Source organism: Patiria miniata, unplaced genomic scaffold (assembly GCF_015706575.1).
Source record: "Patiria miniata isolate m_02_andy unplaced genomic scaffold, ASM1570657v1 HiC_scaffold_25, whole genome shotgun sequence".
NCBI lineage: Eukaryota > Metazoa > Echinodermata > Asteroidea > Valvatida > Asterinidae > Patiria > Patiria miniata.
The window spans coordinates 14873118-14897395 of NW_024037064.1; the positions used below are offsets into that span (position 1 = coordinate 14873118).

At 40.8% G+C, this 24278-nt stretch overlaps 1 protein-coding gene and 1 pseudogene across 1 annotated transcript; both read right to left on the bottom strand.

Annotated features, from left to right (window-relative positions):
• Positions 1-1662: 1662 nt before the first annotated feature.
• LOC119732767 lies at positions 1663-3410 on the bottom strand (annotated as a pseudogene).
• Positions 3411-14997: 11587 nt separating this feature from the next.
• Positions 14998-23668, bottom strand: LOC119733429. The gene is made up of 7 exons (XM_038207000.1): positions 23271-23668; positions 22282-22366; positions 21200-21349; positions 20575-20768; positions 19560-19707; positions 18815-18939; positions 14998-17601 (listed from the first exon to the last, which is right to left on the bottom strand). Exons 3-7 carry the CDS (start codon positions 21321-21323, stop codon positions 17281-17283), a joined length of 912 nt encoding a protein of 303 aa, XP_038062928.1. The 5' UTR covers positions 21324-21349; positions 22282-22366; positions 23271-23668; the 3' UTR covers positions 14998-17280.
• Positions 23669-24278: the final 610 nt, after the last annotated feature.

A 24278-nucleotide genomic window follows, 5' to 3' on the forward strand; every position in this document is an offset into this window, starting at 1 on the left:
TAAAATAAATAATGCATTATAAAATAAATAATGCATTATATAATAAATAATGCATTATATAATAAATAATGCATTATATAATAAATAATGCATTATATAATAAATAATGCATTATATAATAAATAATGCATTATATAATAAAATAATGCATTATATAATAAATAATGAATTATATAATAAATAATGCATTATATAATAAATAATGCATTATATAATAAATAATGCATTATATAATAAATAATGCATTATATAATCAATAATGCATTATATAATAAATAATGAATTATATAATAAATAATGAAATATATAATAAATAATGCATTATATAATAAATAATGCATTATATAATAAATAATGCATTATATAATAAATAATGCATTATATAATAAATAATGCATTATATAATAAATAATGCATTATATAATAAATAATGAATTATATAATAAATAATCAAAGTGTGCTGAAAAATATATATAAATAATAAGTTACCAAATAAATTATATAATAAATAATTAAAGTGTGCAAAAAATTATATATTAATAATGAGGTACCAAATAAATTATATAATATATAATTAAAACGTGCACAAAACTATTATATATAAATAATAAGGTACCAAATAAATTATATAATATATAATTAAAGCGTGCACAAAATTATATATAAATAATAAGGTACCAAATAAATTATATAATATATAATTAAAGCGTGCACAAAATTATATATAAATAATGAGGTACCAAATAAATTATATGTAAATAAATAAAGTGTGCAAAAAATTATATATAAATAATAAGGTACCAAATAAATTATATATAAATAAATAAAGTGTGCAAAAATTATATATAAATAAAAAGATTCCCAATAAATTATATATAAATAAAAAAAGTGTGCAAAAATTATATATAAATAATCAGTTTGCAAATAAATTATATATAAATAAAAAAAGGGTGCATAAAATTATATATAAATAATGAGGTTGCAAAGAAATTATATATAAATAATTCTAGTTTGCCCGAAATTATATGTAAATAATTAGGTTTCCAAAAAAATTATATATAAATAATGCAGTGAGAAATAAATTTATTTACATATAATGCAAACTGCCAAACAATTATTTACATATAATTGTCCGGAAAAAAAGAATTATATAATAAATAATGAATTATATATAAATAATTTGGTTAAATAATTTATTTACACATGGCGCCTCATAGTTATCATAACCTTCTTTGAGCGTTCGCCACCCTGAATAGGCTGTCTTAAAAGCTTCTTGAAAGGTCACATCTGTTAAAATGGGGAAGTATTACATTTCCAATATCCTCTTCCTCTCCTAGGAAGAGAGGAAGGGTTAAAGTTAAAAACAACACCATCATGGTCTGAGAAGTAGACAGGCACATGCGAAATGGTAATAAACTTCAAAGAATTAGTAATATAAAATCGGTCCAGCCGACTACAAATGGTATTTGAGGCATTTCTCCAAGTAAAATATCTATCTTCAGGATAGGTGGTACTCCAAGGGTCTATCAGATAAAAATTGCCACACACGGAGCGAAGTTCCTGGTGACCGATGTCGCAGGTGACAGAAGATGTACCTATTCTGTCCAAGGCGGAATTAAGAACACAGTTAAAATCACCCGCTAAGATGAATGGACAATTCCCAGTAAAGTACTGGGAAAGGTTATTGTAAAAATTCTTTTTATGAAGGGGGTCATTAGGAGCATAGACTGAAATCAGTCTAAAGCGACCACCTGACCCATCTAAAAAACAGCTAGCAATTCTTCCTTGCAAATCACATTGAACATCTTCAGTTTATAAGAAGAACGTGGATTTAAAAGAATGGCAGTGCCACAAGAAGAAGAAGTACCGTAACTGGCCAAAATGTCCCCTTTCCACTCCGATTTCCAGGGTTGCAGGTCTACGGGGCCAGTTATATGACACTCCTGCAAAAAACAAACGTCATAATCAAGACAAAGGTTAAAAACTTGCTGGCGTTTGTGAAAATCACGCATACCATTTACATTAAGGGTAAAAATAGTAATTATTAGGTTAAAAAGGAAGAATGCCTGGAGAATTGCCATTTAATTAAGAGTAAAATTTAAAGGAATTCCTTGAAGAAATCCGCCTGTTTCAAGATGGCGTCAGCAGCGTGTCTCCGGCAAATGTGCCGGCTCCACCTGCTTGGCGTATACGCTATGAACTGGCACCAGGGACACTTAAGTTGGATAAGTGTGGTGTCCCTGTGCACCGATGAGACGTGTCGGACTAGGCCCGACCATGCAGGACAGGTAAAAGAACAGGACAAAACTTTGCATCTTGCTGGCTCGCTGATTCCAGGGAGATTCAGCGAGCTAATATGTTTTGAACATTTTTTCCGTCTTCACAGGGTCCACTCCATCGACTTCGTTAGCGGTGGAATCACCCTCGGACTCGACATCCGACAAGTCAGATGACGAGCTAGAGGAGGAGGAGGAGGAGGAGTGGGAAGAACCAGAAGAAGATACTGTTTTTTTTCTTTTGGTTTTACCTGGTCGTGCTCCATTGACGAGTCGCTGGAGCCAAAGAGATCCGAAGCAGAAGGAGCGGGTTTTTTGCTGGCAGGAGCGTCCGGCGGTGATCGGGTCCGTTTTGCAGAACCCTTTCTCCTCCGAACGACTCGAAACCCGTCGTCCTGGGCAGGGGCTAACACTTGTCTGCAGATGTTCCTGTCACATACAAGGGAGGGTGGACCATTTGTGCCCTTACAGAGGGCGCACTCGAGAACTCTGAAAGATTCAGAAAGAAGAGAACCCTTGCATGAAAAGCAAACAATGCTAGGGTGAAAAGGCCCTGACATTTTTTTACACTTGGGACATTCTTTGGCTGAAAGTTCTTGTTCATCCGCCTCACTCACGCTAAGCCGCTCCCCTGCTGGCTGTGGTGGAGAAGGAGGAGGAGGAGGAGCCGTAGTCGATTTACTCCATGCTTTCTCTGGTTGAACTTTTCTGGCGAAGGATTTGGGGCAGGCCCGAAAGCCATGCCCCTCCTCCCTGCAGATGGTGCATTTTGTGCTATTTTGGGCATTCATTTGCCACATGGCCGACCTGCAAGCTTTTAAAACATTTTACATTATTGCATTCCCGGGCATAATGCTCCTGTTGGCCACAACGGGCACAAGTTCGGACTTGCCCGGGATATGAAATCCAGGCATTACGATCCCCAATCCTGAGTACTGTTAGGATGGCAGAGGTCACCTTCATCCGGTACTGCCTGGTACCATTAAATACAGTGGGGTTGTCCCCATACGTGGTGAATCTCCCTGCGATAACTTGACCAAACCTGCCTAAGATATTTCTGACAATGCTATCATGGATGGCCATACTTACGTAGTGAACGGTTACAATGACAATGTCGTTAAAGGGAATGTACATCATTGGCTTTTGCTGAAATTTTCAGAAATGAACTATTTGAGGGGTTAGTATAATAGTTCAAATATTGTTACACTGACATGTTTAAAGTTTTGAGTTCGAAAAATACTGGAAAAACCAAGAAAAACGAAAATGTTCAAGTAGTCTGGTTCCCTGACTTCACTAAGGATAAAATGGATCAATTTATAGATGCCGGAAAATTGTAAGGTAAGGGAACCAGTGTAGCTGGCCTGCACCCGTTCATGAACATGTTACCAATAGCAAACAAAATTTGAACTGAAAAAATGGTAAATTTGAAGCAGAAGTTAAAAAATAGTTAGGTTTTTCCAACGGTGATCGGCCGACCACTGTTGGAAATGTATACAAAAATACCAATTTCTTGAAAATGACTTCACACCAGGAGCCATAATTTTACAGGATGCTTTTGACTGTCATTTACCAACATCCAAGTAAGGTATTTCGTAAAAACTTGATAGTTTTATTTTTCGATATTTGCAAATGTTGTATATTCCCTTTAAACTTGGTGACAATGCACCCATCTATGTCGGCTACTTTAGGGTAAAAATCCCTACATACCTGAGCACTCTTAAAGACTACTTCAAATTTGTTTCCCTGCAAGGGCTGCACCGCCACCAAGTGTCGAGCCGCCTCAATGCCAATTCCCCTGAACTTGTCGAACACTGACTTCGGTGTCGTAGCCTCTTCAAACTTAACCTCCAAGGCCTTGTCTTTATGCAAGGCATCGGCCATGGCGATCAAAGTACTCTCTTCTAATATAGAAATATCAAAAACTGAGAATTATATGAGGCGTCAGTCACAGTTGCTGACTGACGAAAGAAGTAACAAAAGTAATAAGGTCCCGGGCTATCTGCACGGGGAAAGGGCGTTAAGAATATACAACGGGAATAAGGGGCGTAGCTACTCGCTACTACTATGGAAGATTTACACAAATATAATGCACCTTGAGCTACCTGCTCAGGAAAGAAGTGAAGGAATTAATATACAGAAGGGGGCTACAGGATATATATATAACTGAGCAACTTGCTCAGAAGGGATAGAAATATACAAAAAGGGAAAGCCTTTACTACGGTCAAAAAAACCAAAATGGCCTTCAAACTGCTGTATAGGAATTACACGGGGCTACGCACTGCCACAGCCCCACGTAAAGCTAAGGTATGGGAGCCGCACGCTGCTACGGCTCCGAACAAAAGACTAGAACAAAAGAGAACTGCAATAAAAGAAGGTGCTGTCGTGTGGCGTACTCCGCAAACACGAGGCAGCAAAAAATGGAACTAAAAACCCTTCAAATGTCTCTCAAAATGCAAAATATGAAAAAATAAAGATGACTACAATAATCTACGTTCACTTAGCAAATTGCTGGTGTAGGATTGGTCTCAGGTGGGACCTCCACTCTCCAGTTTTTGATAGAAGATCACGGAGCCGAAAAAACGCGTTCTGAAAGAACAGATACGGTTTTTAAATGGTTTATTTCTTGTGAAAAAAACCTTCATCAATATATACAATTTTACAAAAACAAATTTACAGATTGAAAAAAAAATACACATCAAAATTACAACACCTTATTTGCCTAAGTTTGTAGCAAAACAAAACCTCTTACTTTAGATATGAATCGATATTTCAAATATTTAGAAAATCAGTTTGCTATTTAACCCACCACCGAATAAATACAATTTTGACCAAAACAATTTACATTGAAAGTTCAAAGAAAATTCTCTCTTCAAAAGGGGACAATTTCTTCAAGATTCTCGAATTACAGAGACAAAGGAAAACAAACCCACCATTGCTATCAACCTCTCTTCAATTTTCTAGTTATCTAAGTTTGTTGAAAAACTGTCGAAACGAAAATCTGAATCAGTCAAAACAAAGTCAAAACAAAGAATGTACTGGTGCGGCGTGTTTCGCAGCATTTCCAGCAAACCAAATTGTCCTTCTAAAGATACTTAACTGTCGTGCCGTCTCAACCTCCGGTGCTTTAATTTTTGGCTTTGGAAACAGCGAGTAGATAAGCGTGTCCGTGTCGGGCGGGTACGCGCGTGTTTTATTTAACCCGCCCAAGTAATGACCGAGCCACTGGCCCACCGGCTTGACCACACCGCACTCGACGAAAACATGCTCTAACATCTCAAGCCGAGCACATTGTGGACACAGACCCCGGTCTTTGGACTGTTTACGGAGTCTGTGGCCGGTGGGCAGCACGCTGTGTACAACTCGAAAGTTTAGTGAGGCGTGAGTATTGGACAATTTACTACACAGCGTGCGTGACCATGCCGTGGCCCAGTCTTTACCGGGGCGGGAGCGCTGTACCCGGGGCTCTAATCCTTTGGACTCGATTATGGTTGCAAGGTGTTCTTTGAGTTTAACCCGTCGCCAGTCTTCAACGAAATCTTTGTGTTTCCGAAAATTGAACAAAATAGAACGATAAAAGACGGGTTGGGTATCACAGTGTGGCAGGTTCTCGCGCGCCAGCGACGGGTCTACACTCCGTAGAGACAGACCGCACCAGTAGCGCGCAAGAACCCGCCACTTACCGGGTTTGTTTAAAAGAATACTGGCGACGTGAACACCCTGCAAGGCGGCAATCTTACTGTCGATGTCGACCATCCCCATCCCTCCCTGAGAGGAAGGAATGTACATGGTCTCCCGGCTGACATATTCTGTTTTGTGCCCCCAAATGAAACTGAAAATCAACTTGTTGATTTTTCGAAGTTTCTCCTTTGGGGGCGGGGCAACTTCAGCCAAATACCAAATTTTCGAAAAAAAACGAACGTATTAAACACTTGAACCCTCCTCTTCATCGAAAAATCACAATCCTCCCAATCCTCAATGCACTTTCCCAATTTGCCCAATTTCTCCTCCCACATGTTATTATTGATGTCCCCATAACCAAAAGAAATAAAAACAATTTTGACTGAAGTTACCCAAGAAATGTCAACCGGGCCACTTGGTCGATGTTTCCATCGACCAAGGAACACGCCACTCGTTTTCTGCTGGTTCAGCTTTGCGCCTGATGCGCGCTCGTATCTCTCGACCAGCGGAAAACTACGGACGATAGATCTATCGTCCGTCAATATGAGGGTGGTATCATCAGCATACATCGAAACCCTGGCTTCGGTGCCCCCCGGTAATTTAACACCCTTGATTTTGGGGTCGGCCCTAATCGCGCACCCTAGGGGTTCGAGGGCAAGGATGTGCAGTGGCGGCGAAAGCGAACAGCCCTGTCGAACCCCCCCGGGATAGCGAAAAGGGCCGGGAGATGTGCCCTTTGCAAATCACACTACTCTCAATATCAGTGTACAAAATTGTCACCCATTTTCTGAAATTTTCACCGAAGCCAAGGGTCCCGAGGATCTGCTGAAGTTTCCCCGAATCGACTCTGTCAAAGGCTTTTTGCTGGTCGAGCGATACGAACGCAGCGCACATGTTTTTTCTGATCTACGTAACTCTGAACGTTGCGAAGGAGATGGGCATTGTCCAATATGCTTCTCCCCGCCACCGAGCATGTCTGATCTTCGTGGCCAATGCTTGGCAAAATTTTGCGCATTCTGGTGGCGAGGATTTTAGCAATGATTTTGTAATCGACGTTCAACAGTGATATGGGCCGCCAATTAGTTAACTCCTCCCGACTACCCGACTTCTTGTACAACAACGTGACGAGACCCAACCTTTGACTTTGACTAAGACTGCCATTTTGAAACACACCATTGACCATGTCACAGATATCTTGGCCCATATCTCTGAAGAACGTCTTGTAGAATTCAGCGGTCAAGCCATCCGAACCCGGTGACTTGCCCTCCGACATATCAAACAACGCCCGCCTCACCTCGCTGACAGTAACCGGCCCCTCGAGCAACAAGATGGCGTGAAAGGCAAGGCTTTTTGCCTTTACGCTATACAAAAAACAACAAGAACACAAAATCACGTAGAGTTACGCACACGACTGTTGTTACGCAACACCACGGGTAACTGAATAAGAAGAAAGGAAATGCTGACACTGCCCGGCGTGAACAAAAGAAGAGTCGAACAAAGCTACGAAAACCCACCCAAAAATCCTCAAAAATCCACCCAAAATCCAAACATTTTCAAACGAAAAGTAGACAGACTTTGTCTATAAAATGACCAAACCCCTGGTAGAAAATTTGACTTGGGAAAAGCTTTGAAGAATGACTGCGCTGCATGTCAAATCGGCCGCAAGGTAGAGGTTGCAAGGCCCCAAGGTGATTGGCCGGGATAATCCCGACCCCCTTGAGAGCCTTGAAAACATAACTTGACGTCTACTTGCCCCCGAAACTAAGTTCGAAGGCTCGGAGACGCCTGGCTTCGCTTGCGTTGGACGCATGCTAAGCCGAGAGAGAAAAAAGAAAGGAAAAATCCGACTTGGATTTCTTTCACAAAATAAAAAATACCGTTACAAGCTTGTAACGGTATTAACTATATTAAATATATACAACGAAGAGTGAGTCACAACTGCCGACTCACTCAACAAAAATATAAATCACAGGTAGCAACTGCCTACCTGTGATTAAGAAAGAAAAATGAACGCGGAGGCCAGGCCCCGCAGACCCGAGATTCCCCACCGGTGTAGTGCAGAGAACCCCGAGCCTACAGGCCCGCAATACCCGCGCTACGGCTCGCTCCCCGCTGCCGACCCACCACCTAGTGTAACGGCGGTAGCCGGCTGCGTAACGGGTCACAAGCCGCAGCACAAGCACACGGGTCCCAACCCCGCAAACGCTAGAGAAAGGAAAATTATTCCCCCAACAAAGGACTTCACGGGGCTATGCACACGCACAGCCCCACCCAAATGAATAGGGCCGTGCGTGCTGCCACGGCCTAAACAAGGAACGTGTAGAAACGAATGGGCCGTGCACGCTGCCACGGCCCAAACAAAGGACATGTAGAAATAAATAGGCTGGCGTGTACAGCACTGCGTACACAGCCAGCAACGAAAAACCATCACCAAAAAACACCCAAAATATCACCAAAAATGCAACAAAAATCTCTAAAAACTAGACCTGCTTGGTCTATAAACTAAGACAAAAAGGAAGATAGCAAAATTATTGCCTCACGCGATCGAAAACTCGAATATCGTCGCAGACAACCCGCAGCTCCGGAGAGGCGTGGCTGTCTGGAAGAACAGATACTGTTTTTTGATTTGGGACAAAGAAGGTCCCGGGCAGGTCGACTTACCAATGCGCCGAAGTACAGTGTGCTGGGGTCTCAAGCCCCCCTGCCCTAAACCAGAATAAACACAAACACCAAAAAGGACAAACACCTGAGAACAGAAAAGTCACCGAACGACGAAAATGTCACAAACGACGAAAAATTTCCCTATCTGATTTCAAGAATCTCTAAAATGAATACACAGATAACATTGATAAAAAGACTAGCGGTTAAAAAGCTAAAAATACATTACAAACAGGAATTTAAAAACTTTAAAAACACGAAGAAAACATTAAATCGATAATGTTTATTGAAGAAAAAAATCACCGCTAAAATACCTCATTATGCAAGAAAAAATACCAGTTCCAAGAAAATTTCCAAAAAAATTGTTCTTCGGGGAAGTCCCGCTGCAAAAGAAGAAAAACAGTTAGACAAAACATGCACAACAGAAGAAGACAAAGAGGCAGATAAAAAAAAATTAACAACGGCAATAAACAATAAAGAATACTAAGTCCGTCTCCCAAACCTCGGTATGGGGATACGCCTGTCCCGCTGCAGGAGACCCGCAGCATCGGTGATGTCTCGATCTTTCCAGGGGACAGGCGCCTCTACTCCTTAACCTGAAAAAAGGGGAAAAAAACTAAAATTAACCCTGACAGACTTAGCATCAAACTACACTAAATAACTATGGGGGAATAAAGCTGTTGTGGGCAAGACTAGAAATTGATGAGAACGCGGTCGTCTCTGATAGAAACAACAGAGCCGCCGACTTCCACAAAAGAAAAAAACTTGATTCGGTCTAAACGTAAAAAATCTGCCTCTATGCGCTTATGAAGAAAAGACTTAGAAGAACGGAGAACGGTCAGAGGGTCAACGTAGTTGCCGTCGAACAAGGCTTGGCAGCGGGACTTCCAAATCTGCCACTTCAAAACAGAAATCAAAAACCAGACGAAGCGGTGGTTCTTATTTGTGGGGTTAAAACCCTCTGCGAGAAATACCACTGCTGGGGAGATGGAAAAAGTGGGCCCGTAAACACGTACACCCATGTACGTGGCCCAATCCCACAGCATGGTAACAAAGGAACAGTCCCATAGCAAATGCAGAAGCGACTCATTATTGTTACAATTAGGCCGGAAAATTATTCAGGGTTGAAATTGGGCTTTTAAGTTATGCAATTGTTCTACGCATGCAGAGTCTCCGTGATCAATTTGATTTTGCAAGAGATTGATTTGTCTCAAGAGTTCCTTACGTTCAGAGCTACGTTTTCGTGCTTCACCAGCAGAAAACGCAATCAATGCACTCTTTAGATGGATTTTTTCCCCTGTCCCACCACTCAACTAAATTTTCAAATTCCCCTTTTCTTGTAACCCAATCATTCCATTCTGAACTGACAAAGTGTTGAAAATCTTCCCTCCCCAAAAAAGAAGTATTCAATTTCCAGTAACCCCGCCCAGCGTTTTGAATTTGATTCGAAAAAACCACAGAAATTAAATCGTGGTCAGACAGGGGACATGCAGTGATTGCGCTATTAATTAAAGTGAACCCGCGGACAATTCGCGTGACATGTATAGGCGGTCGATTCTTGTTGCCTTTTGGTTATTTTTGGAGTGCCAAGTAAATCGTTTTTCATTTGGGTTTTGAACCCGCCATACATCGAGCAGGCTGCTCTCCCGCACGGTTTTCTGAATTTCTTTATTTCCCCGGGTGCTTTGATAATTTGAAATCCCCTCTTTAGAATCAAGAACCAAATTGTCAATACAATTAAAGTCACCCCCAAAATAACATGTCTCATACCCCGTGTGTGGTTACATAACTCAGACTGAAAGAAATTTTGTCTATCGTGCGGATCATTGGGGCCATAGACATTAACAATACGAATTTTTGTCTTTGTGTTGGGCAACGAAGGACAGCAGCCTACCCATATTGTCACGCAAATAGTCCGTAGGACACCACGAGTGGCGTGAAGACAGCAAGATGGCCGCCCCACAACTCGAGGTTGATCCAAAAGGCCAGAACCCAACGCCGCCAAATTCCCGGGCCCACGCTCTGGCTTCGGAGAAGCCCGAGACGTAAGTTTCCTGCAACAGCAGAATATCAAATTTCAAGTTCCCCTAGCGGCCCGCCCGATGGTCGGGGCGACCTCCCGCAGCATGAGTCCCTCCGTCTTCAACTCTTCGTCGTTCATCTTCTTCATCTGGGGAACAGCCCCGCTTGCTGCTTACAGCACTGGCCATGCTAGCGACCGAGAATGTGGAGGCGCCGGAGTCCGAGTCCGAGTCCGGGTCCAAGCCCCCGGCCTCGCCGTGGAAAACCTCCTCCGCCTCCCGGGCTAACTCGTCCTCTAGTCCGTCGAATGGGTTGGGCGTTGTTACAGCTGCTGCCCATTCCCTCACCCGTCGTTTCGATGCCTCCTCGGTGGTGAAAACTGGCTGTTCGCCATAGTCCACGGTTGTCGTGAGGAGCATACTGGACACTCACAAAGGTAAGACCTCTTCCTGCTATTGTCACAGTCACTGGGTTTCCTCTGATTTCCATTTCTGCACGAGCTAACTTGGTCGCTAACATCTCGTTCGTCGTGGTCACCATCCATTTCCTATCGGTAAGCTGTTGCACACATTCAACCTCGGCTTCTTTCAGCTGACTCTTCAGTAGGGCAAAAACATTGCCTGGCTCAGTCCTCTCGACGAGGTGCAGGGCAACTGTTCGGTTGCGATTGAGGGTCATTTTAGTAGTAGTAGAGAGTGGCCAGAACTATGATCTTAGCCAAAAGGCAGAGAAGCCATAACGATTAATTTTAAAAACAATAGCGCGGAAAGGGATTATTCGCCTGGAAATACTGTATGCCATTGTTCTTCTTATTATTAATTTTTGCTTTTTTTGTTTCCTGGTGTGAAAAAAAAAACTCCTGCGCGTCCACCGCAACTCAACGAAACCCGTGGAGAGAGAGAGATGAGCAAAAAAATCTCCGGCTTTCTCAGATTATCAGAGACATATACATGTACATTCTTAAAAATATTTCTATAATGCATTTTCATACACCTCGATCATATTATACCAAAAATCTTGTTTAAAAAATAAATCCAGACAAAAAAAATGGGATCAATGCATTAGTGAGCGACAGCACAGCGTCGGCACTAAATACCGTACGTACGATGTACCGGGACAAGCATATCAATAGATGGCGCCCTTCAACACTCCCGGTCATCGCGCCTCGGCGTTTCCCATCTGGGTATTTCTCAGGCCCTGCCAATGGGTCCAACATTGGGGGCGGGGAAATACTTCAGTTTGTCAGTAAGCTCCGTGGCCGAGTGGTAAGAAAGCACATGTAGAAAGCAATAGACCGTGGGTTCGAGTCCCAGCCTGCCGCTTTCCTTTAATTGCTTGGTTAATGGTTTGGTTTTTTTCCCTTACTTATTTCCCCTTTTTCTAATAATTACTATTTAATTGCATTGATGTATTGTTTATTTCGTCATGAAGTTATAAGAAGAAAATTCGAAAGAAAAGAAAACAATCGTCATACCGTTTTCATTTTCACTTATAATACTAACCGGACCCTTAGTGTTTCCGGCCTTCTTCTGACCTTTTCCGCTAACTTTGGGAGCCATACTGGAGGACTTGGAATGTATCGGATCGTGCGATCGAATGAAAGACCAGCACGTCTCAGCTTGGATTCTGACCACCCATGCATCGTCCACTTTCCCGCCAGTGACCGCTTACCCATGCGTGAAGAAAGCGGTATGCCTGCATAGTTATACAATGCACGCACGGCACAAACTCGGCTAGGGTAACCCACCCCCCCGCTTCTTGCAATGCCATGACGGCAGAACTCTGGAATCGCAGTTCAGTTTTGAAATCCTGTGCAATTTCACGCACAAGTCTCTGGAATGGCAGCTTTCGGATCAGCAGTTCGGTGCTCTTCTGGTAGCGGCGAATCTCACGGAGGGCGACGGTTCCCGGTCGGTACCGATGGGGTTTCTTGACACTCTTGAAGTATTTTACATTGCATGTCGTTACTTCCTGGAATAAAAATGCCCTGAATTCCCTTGTCGTTGCGGACAGCCGCAGCGAAGGGCTAAAAAAATGGCATAGACAAGAGGTGACAGGGGGCATCCCTGTCTAACACCTTTCTGTAAGGAAAACGGATTAGAAAGGAAACCGTTAGCAAGAACTTGGCTAAAAATATCCGTATATAAGATTTGTGCAGCACTTTGTAAAGAAATGACCAATTCACTCGATCAAACGCTTTCTGCTGATCCAGCGAGATGAGCAGAGTGTTTAAATTACTAAGCTGCTCTCTCCATTCACCTAAAATAAGACCTTTAGACTTTGTTACATTAAGGCGAGAACCGCTAGCTCCTTGAAACATGCTGATGATATTAAATACTCTGTGAAGAGAAGGAACATTTCGAACGATACAAGTTGTAGCGTCCGCATATTGAAGTATTTTACACTGCATGTCGTTACTTCCTGGAATAAAAATGCCTTGAATTCCCTTGTCGTTGCGGACAGCCGCAGCGAAGGGCTCAATAAAAATGACATAGAGAAGAGGTGACGGGGGCATCCCTGTCTAACACCTTTCTGTAAGGAAAACGGATTAGAAAGGAAACCGGTAGCAAGAACTTGGCTAAAAGTATCCGTATATAAGATTTGTGCAGCACTTTGTAAAGAAATGACCAATTCACTCGATCAAACGCCTTCTGCTGATCCAGCGAGATGAGCAGAGTGTTTAAATTTCTCTCCTCTTCATAAAACACGAGGTCCCGCAGAAGTCGGGCGTTATCCTGTATGGATCTCCCTTTGACTCCGCAGGTCTGAAAAGGACTAATAATCGTGGATAAAACAGAAGAAAGACGGTTAAAAAGCGTTTTGGCAAGAATTTTATAATCTACATTCAATAATGAAATCGGCCTTTTGTTTTGAGGCAAAGAAGGGTCGCCGGGCTTATCCAACAAGGTGATAATGCCGGTCCTCTGTGAATTTGCTAAAATATGAAGATCAAAAGAAGTGTTAAAAACACTAAGTAGATCAGGACAAATAAGATCCCAAAAAGTGGAATAAAATTCCTTCGGTAATCCATCGCTACCAGGGCTTTTGCCCTTTAGCATGCCCCCAAATGCTGCATCAAATTCATTAGTAGCGAGAGGAACCTCCAAATTATTAATGTTCTCTTCTGTAAGAGTGCTCGAAATCTGATCTAAAAAGGAAGATTGAAAGCTATCAACAGTATCGTCTGCTGAAAAAAGAGATGCATAAAAAATCTTTATAAATATTAACAATTTCTAAAGGTGAAAAAGAAACAGACCCGTCAGGGCGTTTAACTGTGGGGATGGAAGAAGCTTTCTTGTGATTAAATTCAGTGCGAAAAAATTGCTAGATGGGTGCTCTCCTTCATTTAGATGAAAAATGCGAGATCGCACCCTCGCTCCTTCAGCTACAAAATTATCTAACTCAGAAAGTTGAAGCTTAATCTGGTTATACTTTGCAAGAATGTTTTTATCTTTATTCCCTTGGTTAAGAAGGGCGGTAACCCGTTCCAAGGAAGCAAGAAGACGAACTTTCTCTTTCTTTCTATTATTTGAAAGACGGCAAGAATGGGCTATAATCAGTTTTTTGCTGCGAAGCTTCACTTCTTCCCACCAATCTAATTCGTTATCAAAACCTTCTTTTAGAGTTCTCCACCCTGTATATGCTCTCTTAAAATCTGTTTGAAAAAGGGGATCGGTTAAAGTAGAAGTGTTACATTTCCAGTACCCCTTTCCTCTTTCTGGAAGAGGAGAAGGATTAATATTTAAAACGACTCCATCATGATCTGAGAAATAAACAGACAAATGTGTAATAGAGCAAAAATGTAAGATATTGGAAATGTAGAATCGGTCAAGCCGACTGCAAATATTATTTGAAGCATTTCTCCAGGTAAAATATCTATCTTGAGGATAGGTAGTCCTCCAGGGATCTATGAGAGAAAATTCGTCACACACGGAACGAAGTTCCTGGTGACCTATGTCGCATGTAACAGAGGAATTAACTATTCTGTCAAGAGTAGAATTAAAAACACAATTGAAATCTCCAGCTAAAATGAATGGGCAGTTACCTGAAAGGTACTGCGAAAGATTATTAAAAAAGTTCTTTTTATGAAGGGGGTCGTTTGGCGCAAAAACTGAAATGAGTTTTATGCGTCCACCTGACTCTTCTAAAAAACAGCTCACTATTCTCCCCTGAGAATCAAAATTAAACGCCGGACAATTTAAAAGAAGCACGTGGATTAGAAATAATAACAGTGCCGCAAGAAGAGGATGTGCCATAGCTGGCAAAAATTTCCCCTTTCCACTCCGTTTTCCAAAGTTGGAGATCGGAGGGGCATGTAATGTGGCACTCCTGTAAAAAACATATATCGTAATTTAGACAAAGATTAAAAATTTGCTGACGTTTATTAAAATCACGCATACCATTAACATTTAAAGTTAAAATGGAGATCATTGTGCTAAAAAGGATAAAAAAAAAAACCTTGTAGAAAGTTCATTAAAAATCAAAAAGGGTTATTTACAGGTTTTTTTTTATAGAAATCTGCCTGCTTCCGCAGGGCTTTGTCTGGGTGCTGCCGAGCAATGTGCCGGGTCCACCTAGTGGGAAGACACGCCGAGTGTGGACACCAGGGGCACTTCGCCTGAGTAAGTGAAGAGTCTTTGTGCACACTCGACGTGTGTCTTAGAAAGCCCAGACCACGTCTGGCATGCACTCTAAAAAAAATATGGTTAAATTTCACCAGTCTGGTTGAAATTTCACCAGATTCCTTGTCCGTATACCACCCACTCTTTCCTGGTTAATTTCACCAGGATTTCCTGGTGAATGTACGTCAACCAAAATCCTGGTAAAAATTACCAGGACACATTGGTGAAATTTCCTGGTTATTTTTTACCACATTCCTGGTTAAAGTTATCATGATTCCCTGGTGAATTTCACCAGGATTCTGGTTTACATTGTGGAACTATATACCACATTCCTGGTTAAATTTACCAGGATTTCCTTGTTAATTCCACCAGGACCCTGGTTGTAAATGTAGAGTGATACACCACATTCCTGGTTAAATTTACCAGGATTTCCTTGTTAATTCCACCAGGACCCTGGTTGTAAATGTAGAGTGATACACCACATTCCTGGTTGAATTTACCAGGATTTCCTTGTTAATTCCACCAGGAACCTGGTTGTAAATGTAGAGTGATACACCACATTCCTGGTTAAATTTACCAGGATTTCCTTGTTAATTCCACCAGGACCCTGGTTATAAATGTAGAGTGATACACCACATTCCTGGTTAAATGTACCAGGCTCTGGTAAACATTGCAGAGTGACACCACATTCCTGGTTAATTCAACCAGAAACATGGTTTATATCCTAGAACAATCCATAGCATTTCTGATTCATTTCACCTAGAACTAACGGAGTAGTATACACCGCCTTTCACTACTTGGTTAATAGGCTATGGTATTTGGGAGCCCTAAATATTACATTCACATTATGCTAATTCACATTCACATTATGCTAATGAAGGAAAAGCAAACCATATATAATTAAACGCATTTTATTCTAAGCAAACATGTAAAATATTGAAATAAAGTCTTAACAATGAGTGAGAATAATTCCCCCCCCCCTTCCATTTGTTTTGTGAAGTACTGATGCCCGAATGGCGAATGCCATATGTTAGAATGCATCTAACTGGTAGATTAACCGAGTACAACTTTACTCATACTTTTGATATCATAATATCAATATCAAACATACACATTGTCTACAGAAGCTTTTGTTATCTATTACAATTAGAGTACTGATTTTTTCTTGAATTTTTTTCATGTCACTTTCTTAAATCTTCAGAACTTTGACATATCCTTGTTTGATGAAGAGAAGTATATTAAGGAGGACAACAAAAGCTTTCAGGTCAAACAATAACTATAACATCACAAATTTTGTTTGATGTCTCACGAAGGGTATAATATAATATAATGAGGACAACAAAAGCTTTCAGGTCAAACTATAACTATAACATCACAGAATTTGTCAGATGTCTCATGAAAGGTATAATGTAAACAAACTTTGAATTTCAACAACTCAAAACTGGCTGCAGCATTGCCATGAGGTAATTCCATTCGAAACAAGAAAAGGATTGGTAGGTCAACTCCTAGATTTTGCTGATTTTCAAATTATTTGTAGATCATTATGAGAAAGGAAGTCGTGCAGAATTTCAGCATTCTCGGTTACACACTTTTATGGTCTTCCAAAAGTCAGGGTGTTGGTCCAAGTTTCAGCTGACTAGTTCGACCACTATCACCTAGTGCCATGTCTGGGACCTTATAACAGCATTATCATCAGAACATTATCAAAGAGGGATTTTTAAATGAGAGTATTTCAAAAATGAACAGGCCAATCCACAATTGAAGCCCTGACTTTGGAAGGCCATAACTCAAAAAGTATGTACCTGAGAGCACTCAAATTTGGCATATATCTCGTTATTATCTACAAATAATACTGACTGAAATCAGCAAAATCTAAGAGGAGACTTGCCATTTTGTTCTGAAACTTTGTTGATTTCGTATGAATCTACCCCATGGGAGTTCATCATTTAGTTCACTTTTGTCTTCTTAGATATCAGAAATCAGTCGGTTTTCAAAGTACCAGCCTCGCTCTCTAGTCATGGATACTACTTTGCAACATGTTTCAATGCTGTCCGCATGGCTATCACAGCTGGGGAGGTTTTGCTGTGGCTATTGTGATCTTCTAGCCCGAACACAACTTTCTGGAAATACTCCCATGTGGTGGCACACTGCCATGGGTAGTTTACGTCCAAAACATAGAACAGTTTAAAACACACATCCAATGCCTTCAACAGTGACATCTGCTGAAGGGCCTTCCGCTCGACAATCACGAAGCATTGTAGTGGTTCCATCAGCGAACCCAGTATCAAGACGAATGGCTGCTTATTTGCCACCTCTTCTAAATACTTTGGCATGTTTGTACCAATCTAGAAAGAAAACAAAAGATATTCCTTGTTATTAACATCTATTTCCCACCAAGGTGCAAAATGGGCAATTTTTTTGTTTAATAACAGCCCCTGGGTTCACAGGATTTCATTGAGAGCCAGCGGAATGCTGCATGACACTGGGGCTCATTGATTTTCGTTCATAGAAAGAAACTAACTCTAAGAGAGGAATACAGCATGCCCTCATCCTTCACCTGATCTCACCCCATCATTAAGCTTTCCTGGCACATTTTTCGGCTAAATTAAGATGTTACCAGTAGTGTGCCTCTCTTACTGACTATTACAGGGCTTGGAGATAGGCATTTTGAATCAAAATTGAAGTCAAAAATAGTTTGAGTTTGAAATTGCTTGTTTCCCTGGAGCCCTTCTGTGTTTTCCTCCTACAAATATTTGAAGCTGAACATTTAATTGACATCGAGTCATGAAGATAATTTTTCAAACCACTTCCAGATTAAAGCTGTGAGCTACAGTAGCCAGGCTATACTGCTTTAGTGAATAATTTTCTTCTCATGTTAGGGCTTTAGCAGTATAAGCCCTAGATATTTCATGGCCAACTAGAGAGTAAGGTTGTTCAGCGGTGCAATGGGTCAATCAGGTGACCAGGTGACCAGCATTTACCCTATGCAGTGATAACCACTAGTTGGTGTTTGCATAGTACCAGACAAGACAAGAAATGCTCCACAACCGAGTGAAATTGCTACAATTTCAGACGTGAATGGCAGTTTATTAGCAAGGAATCAAAAGGAGTATAATCTAAGCAATCAGGTGGTAGTTGCATTTAATCTCGAATTTTTGTCATCAAGGTATTGATCTTTAAAGTTGGAACGTTGTCCCAACTGTGAACTTCAAACAAACAAGTGTAATTACAGAGCCTCAAATTCACATCACAAAAAAAAACAATTGTTGTGTTTTTAAAATGGAACCAATTTGCCAAAACATTTCCAACACAATTTATATGGATTTCACACCTTTATAATAGAGACAGTTACACCCTTACCCAATTGAATGCCAAAACAACATATTGAAAAACAAAGGAAATGCAAAACTGTTCTTATGAAACGGAGGCTATGATTTCATGCTTTCAAGTTAACAGTTTGTACAGAACGCCCTAATGCATATCTCAGAAAACAATTGAATGCAACTACCGAAAGAATGTTAAGATTATTGATCTGTTATCTATAAATTTGTTTCTTACCGGTTCAACGGCAATGTAGGATGCCATAGCTTCATCAATACTGGCCCTCTTATTCCCCTTTCTGCCAGGTGGCAGAATACATGGGAGAAGGCCCAACGAAACATTTGTCTTCTTGTCATCCGAGTCTGAAATATATCAAACAAAATATGAACATGTGATAAATGAAAAACATCAAACCCAAGCTTATCAAATCTATTAACAATCTTGAAGACCTGAACTAATTCCCCCTTAGATGCCCAAGCTCGAGTGTAGTGAGACCTAAGCGCTGCTAATATGGCAAGTCCTGAATAGAACTGATTATCTTGGTAGCACGTCTCTGCACCTGCTTCAGCAAGAGCTTGTGTCTAGTTGAATAGGGATTCCAAGCCTGAGCAGCATACTCCAGGCCTCACCTTCTGCTTTATAGAAGTCCAAGAACAACATCTTCATGCAGAAACTTGACATGACGTTTAATTAAAGCCAAAATCCAATTCCCTCTTCTGGCAGACCTGCGCATTACTTAAATATCTTCATGGAGGAGTCTAAATGAATGACCAGCTCCTTTACCCGCTCAAAGACTTGTAAATTCCTACCATCTATATTGTATCCAGAGTATTATCCCCCTAGTAGGAAAATGTACATGTGATGTAAACAACAGACCTGTACGATCGCATAGAAATCAGCAACTCTCCTACTGTGTATCCAATTTGTTACAGTAGCTTACATGAATATAACCTGTTTTTCATGTGCTCATTTATGTGCTTACTCATTTTGGACGGATCAATATGCAAGTAAGATTGCCATTTCCCTTGCAGACTGGCATACTTCAGCACCTCATTAGTGTAGGTTGAAGTCCACAGCATGTAGAGGTTATCGGCCACCTCCGCAAATAGGGCCCGAAAATCCAATTCCACCTGTATCACAGTGAAAATACATATTCATATATTAGTAAATACAATTTGAAAACAATCAGTCAATACCAACATCTCAAATGCATAATACAAATTTTAACAGAGATCCGGTACATCACCATACAAGTAACATTATACCAAGTTAAGAGTTTGACCTTCTACTCACTATAATACATACCAAATAGGAAATACCTTCTTGTTGACCAAACACTGTACACTGATCGTGAAATAATATCAAATTAAACAATCAACACAACGGTCATTGATATTTTTGTTAAATGGACATACACAGGGGACAACAGCTCAAATAAGCCATATAAATATTTGAGGACCGATATTTCTGCTGAGTCACAACCGCATTTCAGGCTCATGAGCTACCAGTTAATATTGTTTAATATTTCTTAAAAGTTTACAGGATGAGTTTTTCATCATTTCAACAGTTCTAGAGGAGTAGGAGCATGGCATTCGAGGAGCCACCCAACAAAACAGCCATGCCGAAACACCAGTTCACACAATCCAAATCGACCCACCTATACAACAATGCCAGAAATTCTGAAACCATCAACAACTGCATTTCACTTTTTCCAGTCAGGTCCAACCGCGACTGGTAGTGGAGTCAAAACAAGGTCTTCAGAGGGGATGAACAGTCACTCAATCCACAACACCACCCTAACATCTTAGGGCAAGGTTTGTCATTCTTGCAATCATCTTCTATGGCAGGCAGGTTGAAAGGTTACATAGGGAGGGGTGCCTGCACCAGTAACCACCACAGGTTACATGACCAAAATTAAGCCCCAAGGTGGTAGGTACAGTAGGCTAACACTGCTGGGCAGTGGTGCCCTATTTGCTTTGTGTGTGATTGGTACTAACCATGCCAGGTGTGTCAAAGAGCCGTGGATATTCTTGTAGGATGTTGTCAAATGGTTGACCAGGGTTGTTGCGAATCCACTCTGCCCTCTTGACAGCAGTCTTTTCCATGAAGGATGTCACCTGAGCTACTGGTGCCAAGTTGTGCTTCAGCCACTCTGCCATACTCTTACACTGTTCGTCAGAGAGATCAGATTCTGTGAAAGTTAACAAAAGATACATACACCTAAGCACACATGCATATGTATTCAATTTAACAGTGGAATGGCATAATTTAAAATATTGTATATAACAAAGTACTTGATTCCATTTTGTGGATCTCCAACAAAAAATTAATTCCTGTACCTATGTAGACCAGAGGTGAAGAAGAAATAACATGTTGAAAACTTGGCACATCAACCTGAAGATCATACAATGCCAACAAATGCTTATTTATGGAATTCATTGAACAAAGGCAGTATTGGGAGAAACAGTGAACCCATTCCTGAGGGAATAGAGTGCGATGGTGATACACCATAGTGTTCAGCATTCCATCAGTGTTGTCATCACAGTCACGCCCCATTCTTGACCAATCCCTAGATATAGCTCAGATGAGTTGAGGGTGTACTCATCCCTATTAATCACCTACCCGGTAAAGTGGCAGCAATCAATGTATTTTTGCTTGGATGAGTTATGGGAGTTATGGTCGTTTTGGTTCCAGTCTCATTGCGCCGGACGTTCCTCAGTCGTTCCACCCAGTTGACGAATGACATCCTTTTCCCGGAGTGTACCAGGCTTCCTGTAGGGCAGAGAAATCCAAACAATTCATTACAAGATAAATTAGAGCACCAAGGTTGCAGAAGCTATACACAAAAATATGATACGCATGTACGCATGCAGTCAATTTGGAAATGTCATACCCAACAAACATTCAGGCATCAAACACTTATACAGCAAAAAATATTCCTTGGACATACATGTAACACAAGTCGCGCGACTGTTTCAGGACAGGTTTTGACCCATTGTATAAAGGGCCAAATACTGACCATGAGAAGAATTTTACCTTGGATGACCTCTAAAATTTCTTCAAAAAAATTCAGCTCTGAATGTTGACTACATGTACAAAGTTTCATGTACATGCACCAGTATTAGGATATTTTTAGAATTGTAGTCCATACTGGGTGGGTCACACAGCTCGAGCGGGACCTTGGACCCAAGAATCCTGAACACCCCGAGGGAAGCAATATCTTGACAAACTCCCAACATTGTAGCATATGATTTGCATTTTGTGTGATTGAAGTGAAACGGCCATAGGGCCCAAGTTGGACCCCAACTCGCTGATTACCACAGATGATCCACCATCCAATGATCCTTGTGACCAAGTCAGACCGGAAAACCCCTTATACATGTATGAGCAAAATTTATACATTTACGATCGTCCATAAAGTAACATTTGTTGACCGAAAAATTTGACGATTTAGAGAACCGGTTAATGGTGGCCGAGACGTGAAAGTGTTTTATTGTTTTGCTAGCATTCAAATACAGATGATTAATTGGAACATTATACGTTTTGTTGATCCATTGGTATTAACAATTATTTACTGTCATTGTCACTGCATGACCCATCTATTGAGAATTGTGCTGTTTTGAATTGGCTCAGGACCTGGATGAGTACCTCTCCCACACATAATTTGACAAGCATGCAGGAAATAAATTGTTGCATATACTTACAAAACCTTGACCTTCATCATCTTTCAGAGATGGGAAATCATCAATGATGGCCTGAGCCATCCTAGTCTTCACGTCACCTTTGGGCCTGTTGATGTAATAGAAGATGTAAAGTAAAGAAAATTAAACCTACCAATACGGATGAAAGAATTTGACAGGCTTTGAAGTAACACCAGCCAGACATACATAAATTTAAGAGTTTGTCACTTACTTCATCAGTTTAAAAGGCTACAGTAGTTTAAAACTGACCACCAGGAAAAGTTTATATGACGAAAATATGGATGGCCTTGTCACCGATGAACTAATGTTGTCATGTCACTCTTATAGAACTAGCATATGACTACAGCCAGGATGGTGTAGAAGCCAAGAAGCTTAGTGATTACAGTATGTAGCAGCACAGCAAAATGCTATCCAAATGAGTGAAATGGTGTAGGATATCAAACTATCCATGAGCAGAATTCAAATTTGACCAAAATAATGTCAATAATTGGAAAGCTGCCACACAAGTTTAGCTTCAATTCAATGCTGGCCGCGTCACACTCTGATCTCATACTGCATATTTTGCCCGGTACAGATTTTCATAACTAAGATGAAAATATGCTTGAAATGCTCAAAATTGTTTACTCAATTCCCTCCTCACAGTGACAAACAAATGAATTTCAATGTACCCACATGGGGTGTGTATGATGATGGTGTTATTTTCATTGCACTGGTTGATCTCACCATTCTACATCTAAGCCCTCTGAATTTTTCCAGGATGCTGACGTTGATCTACTGTGGCTACAACAATGAGCCAGATATAATGATAATTAGCTCAATTTTGATTTCATCATGCTGAATGTCTCTTTTGGGACCATCACAGTGGAGATGGTTAAACCGAAAGATGCTGTTGTTGAATGACCACTCTGTTTCATAATCATAATCTGGTTATCTAAATTGCACCTAAGTCCTAACACCATATCGGATACAATATAAAATGATGTATAACATACCGATCTCCATAGTGCTCGATTATATGTGCAACAACAATTCTAACAAGCTTCAGTCTGCTTTTCCGTGTCAACTCTCCTTCCTCAATCTCTGAAATAATGGCTCTACCAACTGAACTCTCTTCCAGCAATGCTCGGGCACTCTGAGAATGAAATGTAGTGGTCGGCCCTGCTGTCTTATTCAGAGGGGGGAGACTCGTCCACCAGTTAAGGAGGATGGGAGGCAATCACCAAGCGTGGACAATCATCATCGGTTTCTGTCATTAGTTGATTGGTTGATTTATTGATGATCCAGTTGAGATACAATATTTCAATGGAATATAAAAACCCTGTACAATGAAATAGAAAAGCAGACGCTGTGTATTAAAGTTTGCATGTCACAGCGTACACACTATACGTACAATACAACCCCAATACAGGCAGTTGGTATTTTGCGGAACTCGCAGAACGTGCAGAACTCTGCGGAACTCTGCAAAATTGTTAATAAAACACTAAATTAAGATGAAATACTGGCTTTCAAAGTACAGCAAGGGCCAAATCTCATTAAAAAGTCCCAAAATCGCCATAATCTGTCCTTAAATGAATTGAAAATAAAAGATTTTCCACCTGTTTGTGCCGTCGTATAATAATTGTGTGCAGTATTTGCAGAACAGTGCAGAACACATGCTGTACAGGGATACATGCCGTTTACAAACCAAGGGTGCAGCTTTGACTCAGTGCTCTGTGAAGCACGTGTTTTAAACAGTTGATAGGGGGATAATGTACCGCTGCAGAACGAATTCTGCCGAAGTAACATTATGGAATGATCGTAATGTTTTATTTGCAATGTCGACAAGTGTCTTATATCCTCCACATGTTCATGGGAAGGCCCTCTGTATTTAATAGTTCCATGTTTTACCCAGGCAACGCGATCAATGGGTGCGGGCCTCCAAGAGTTTCGCGTTTGACACAGGCAGAATCAAAATTAAAAATCATCACAATGTTATAATTTTAATCTGAATAAATGTATTA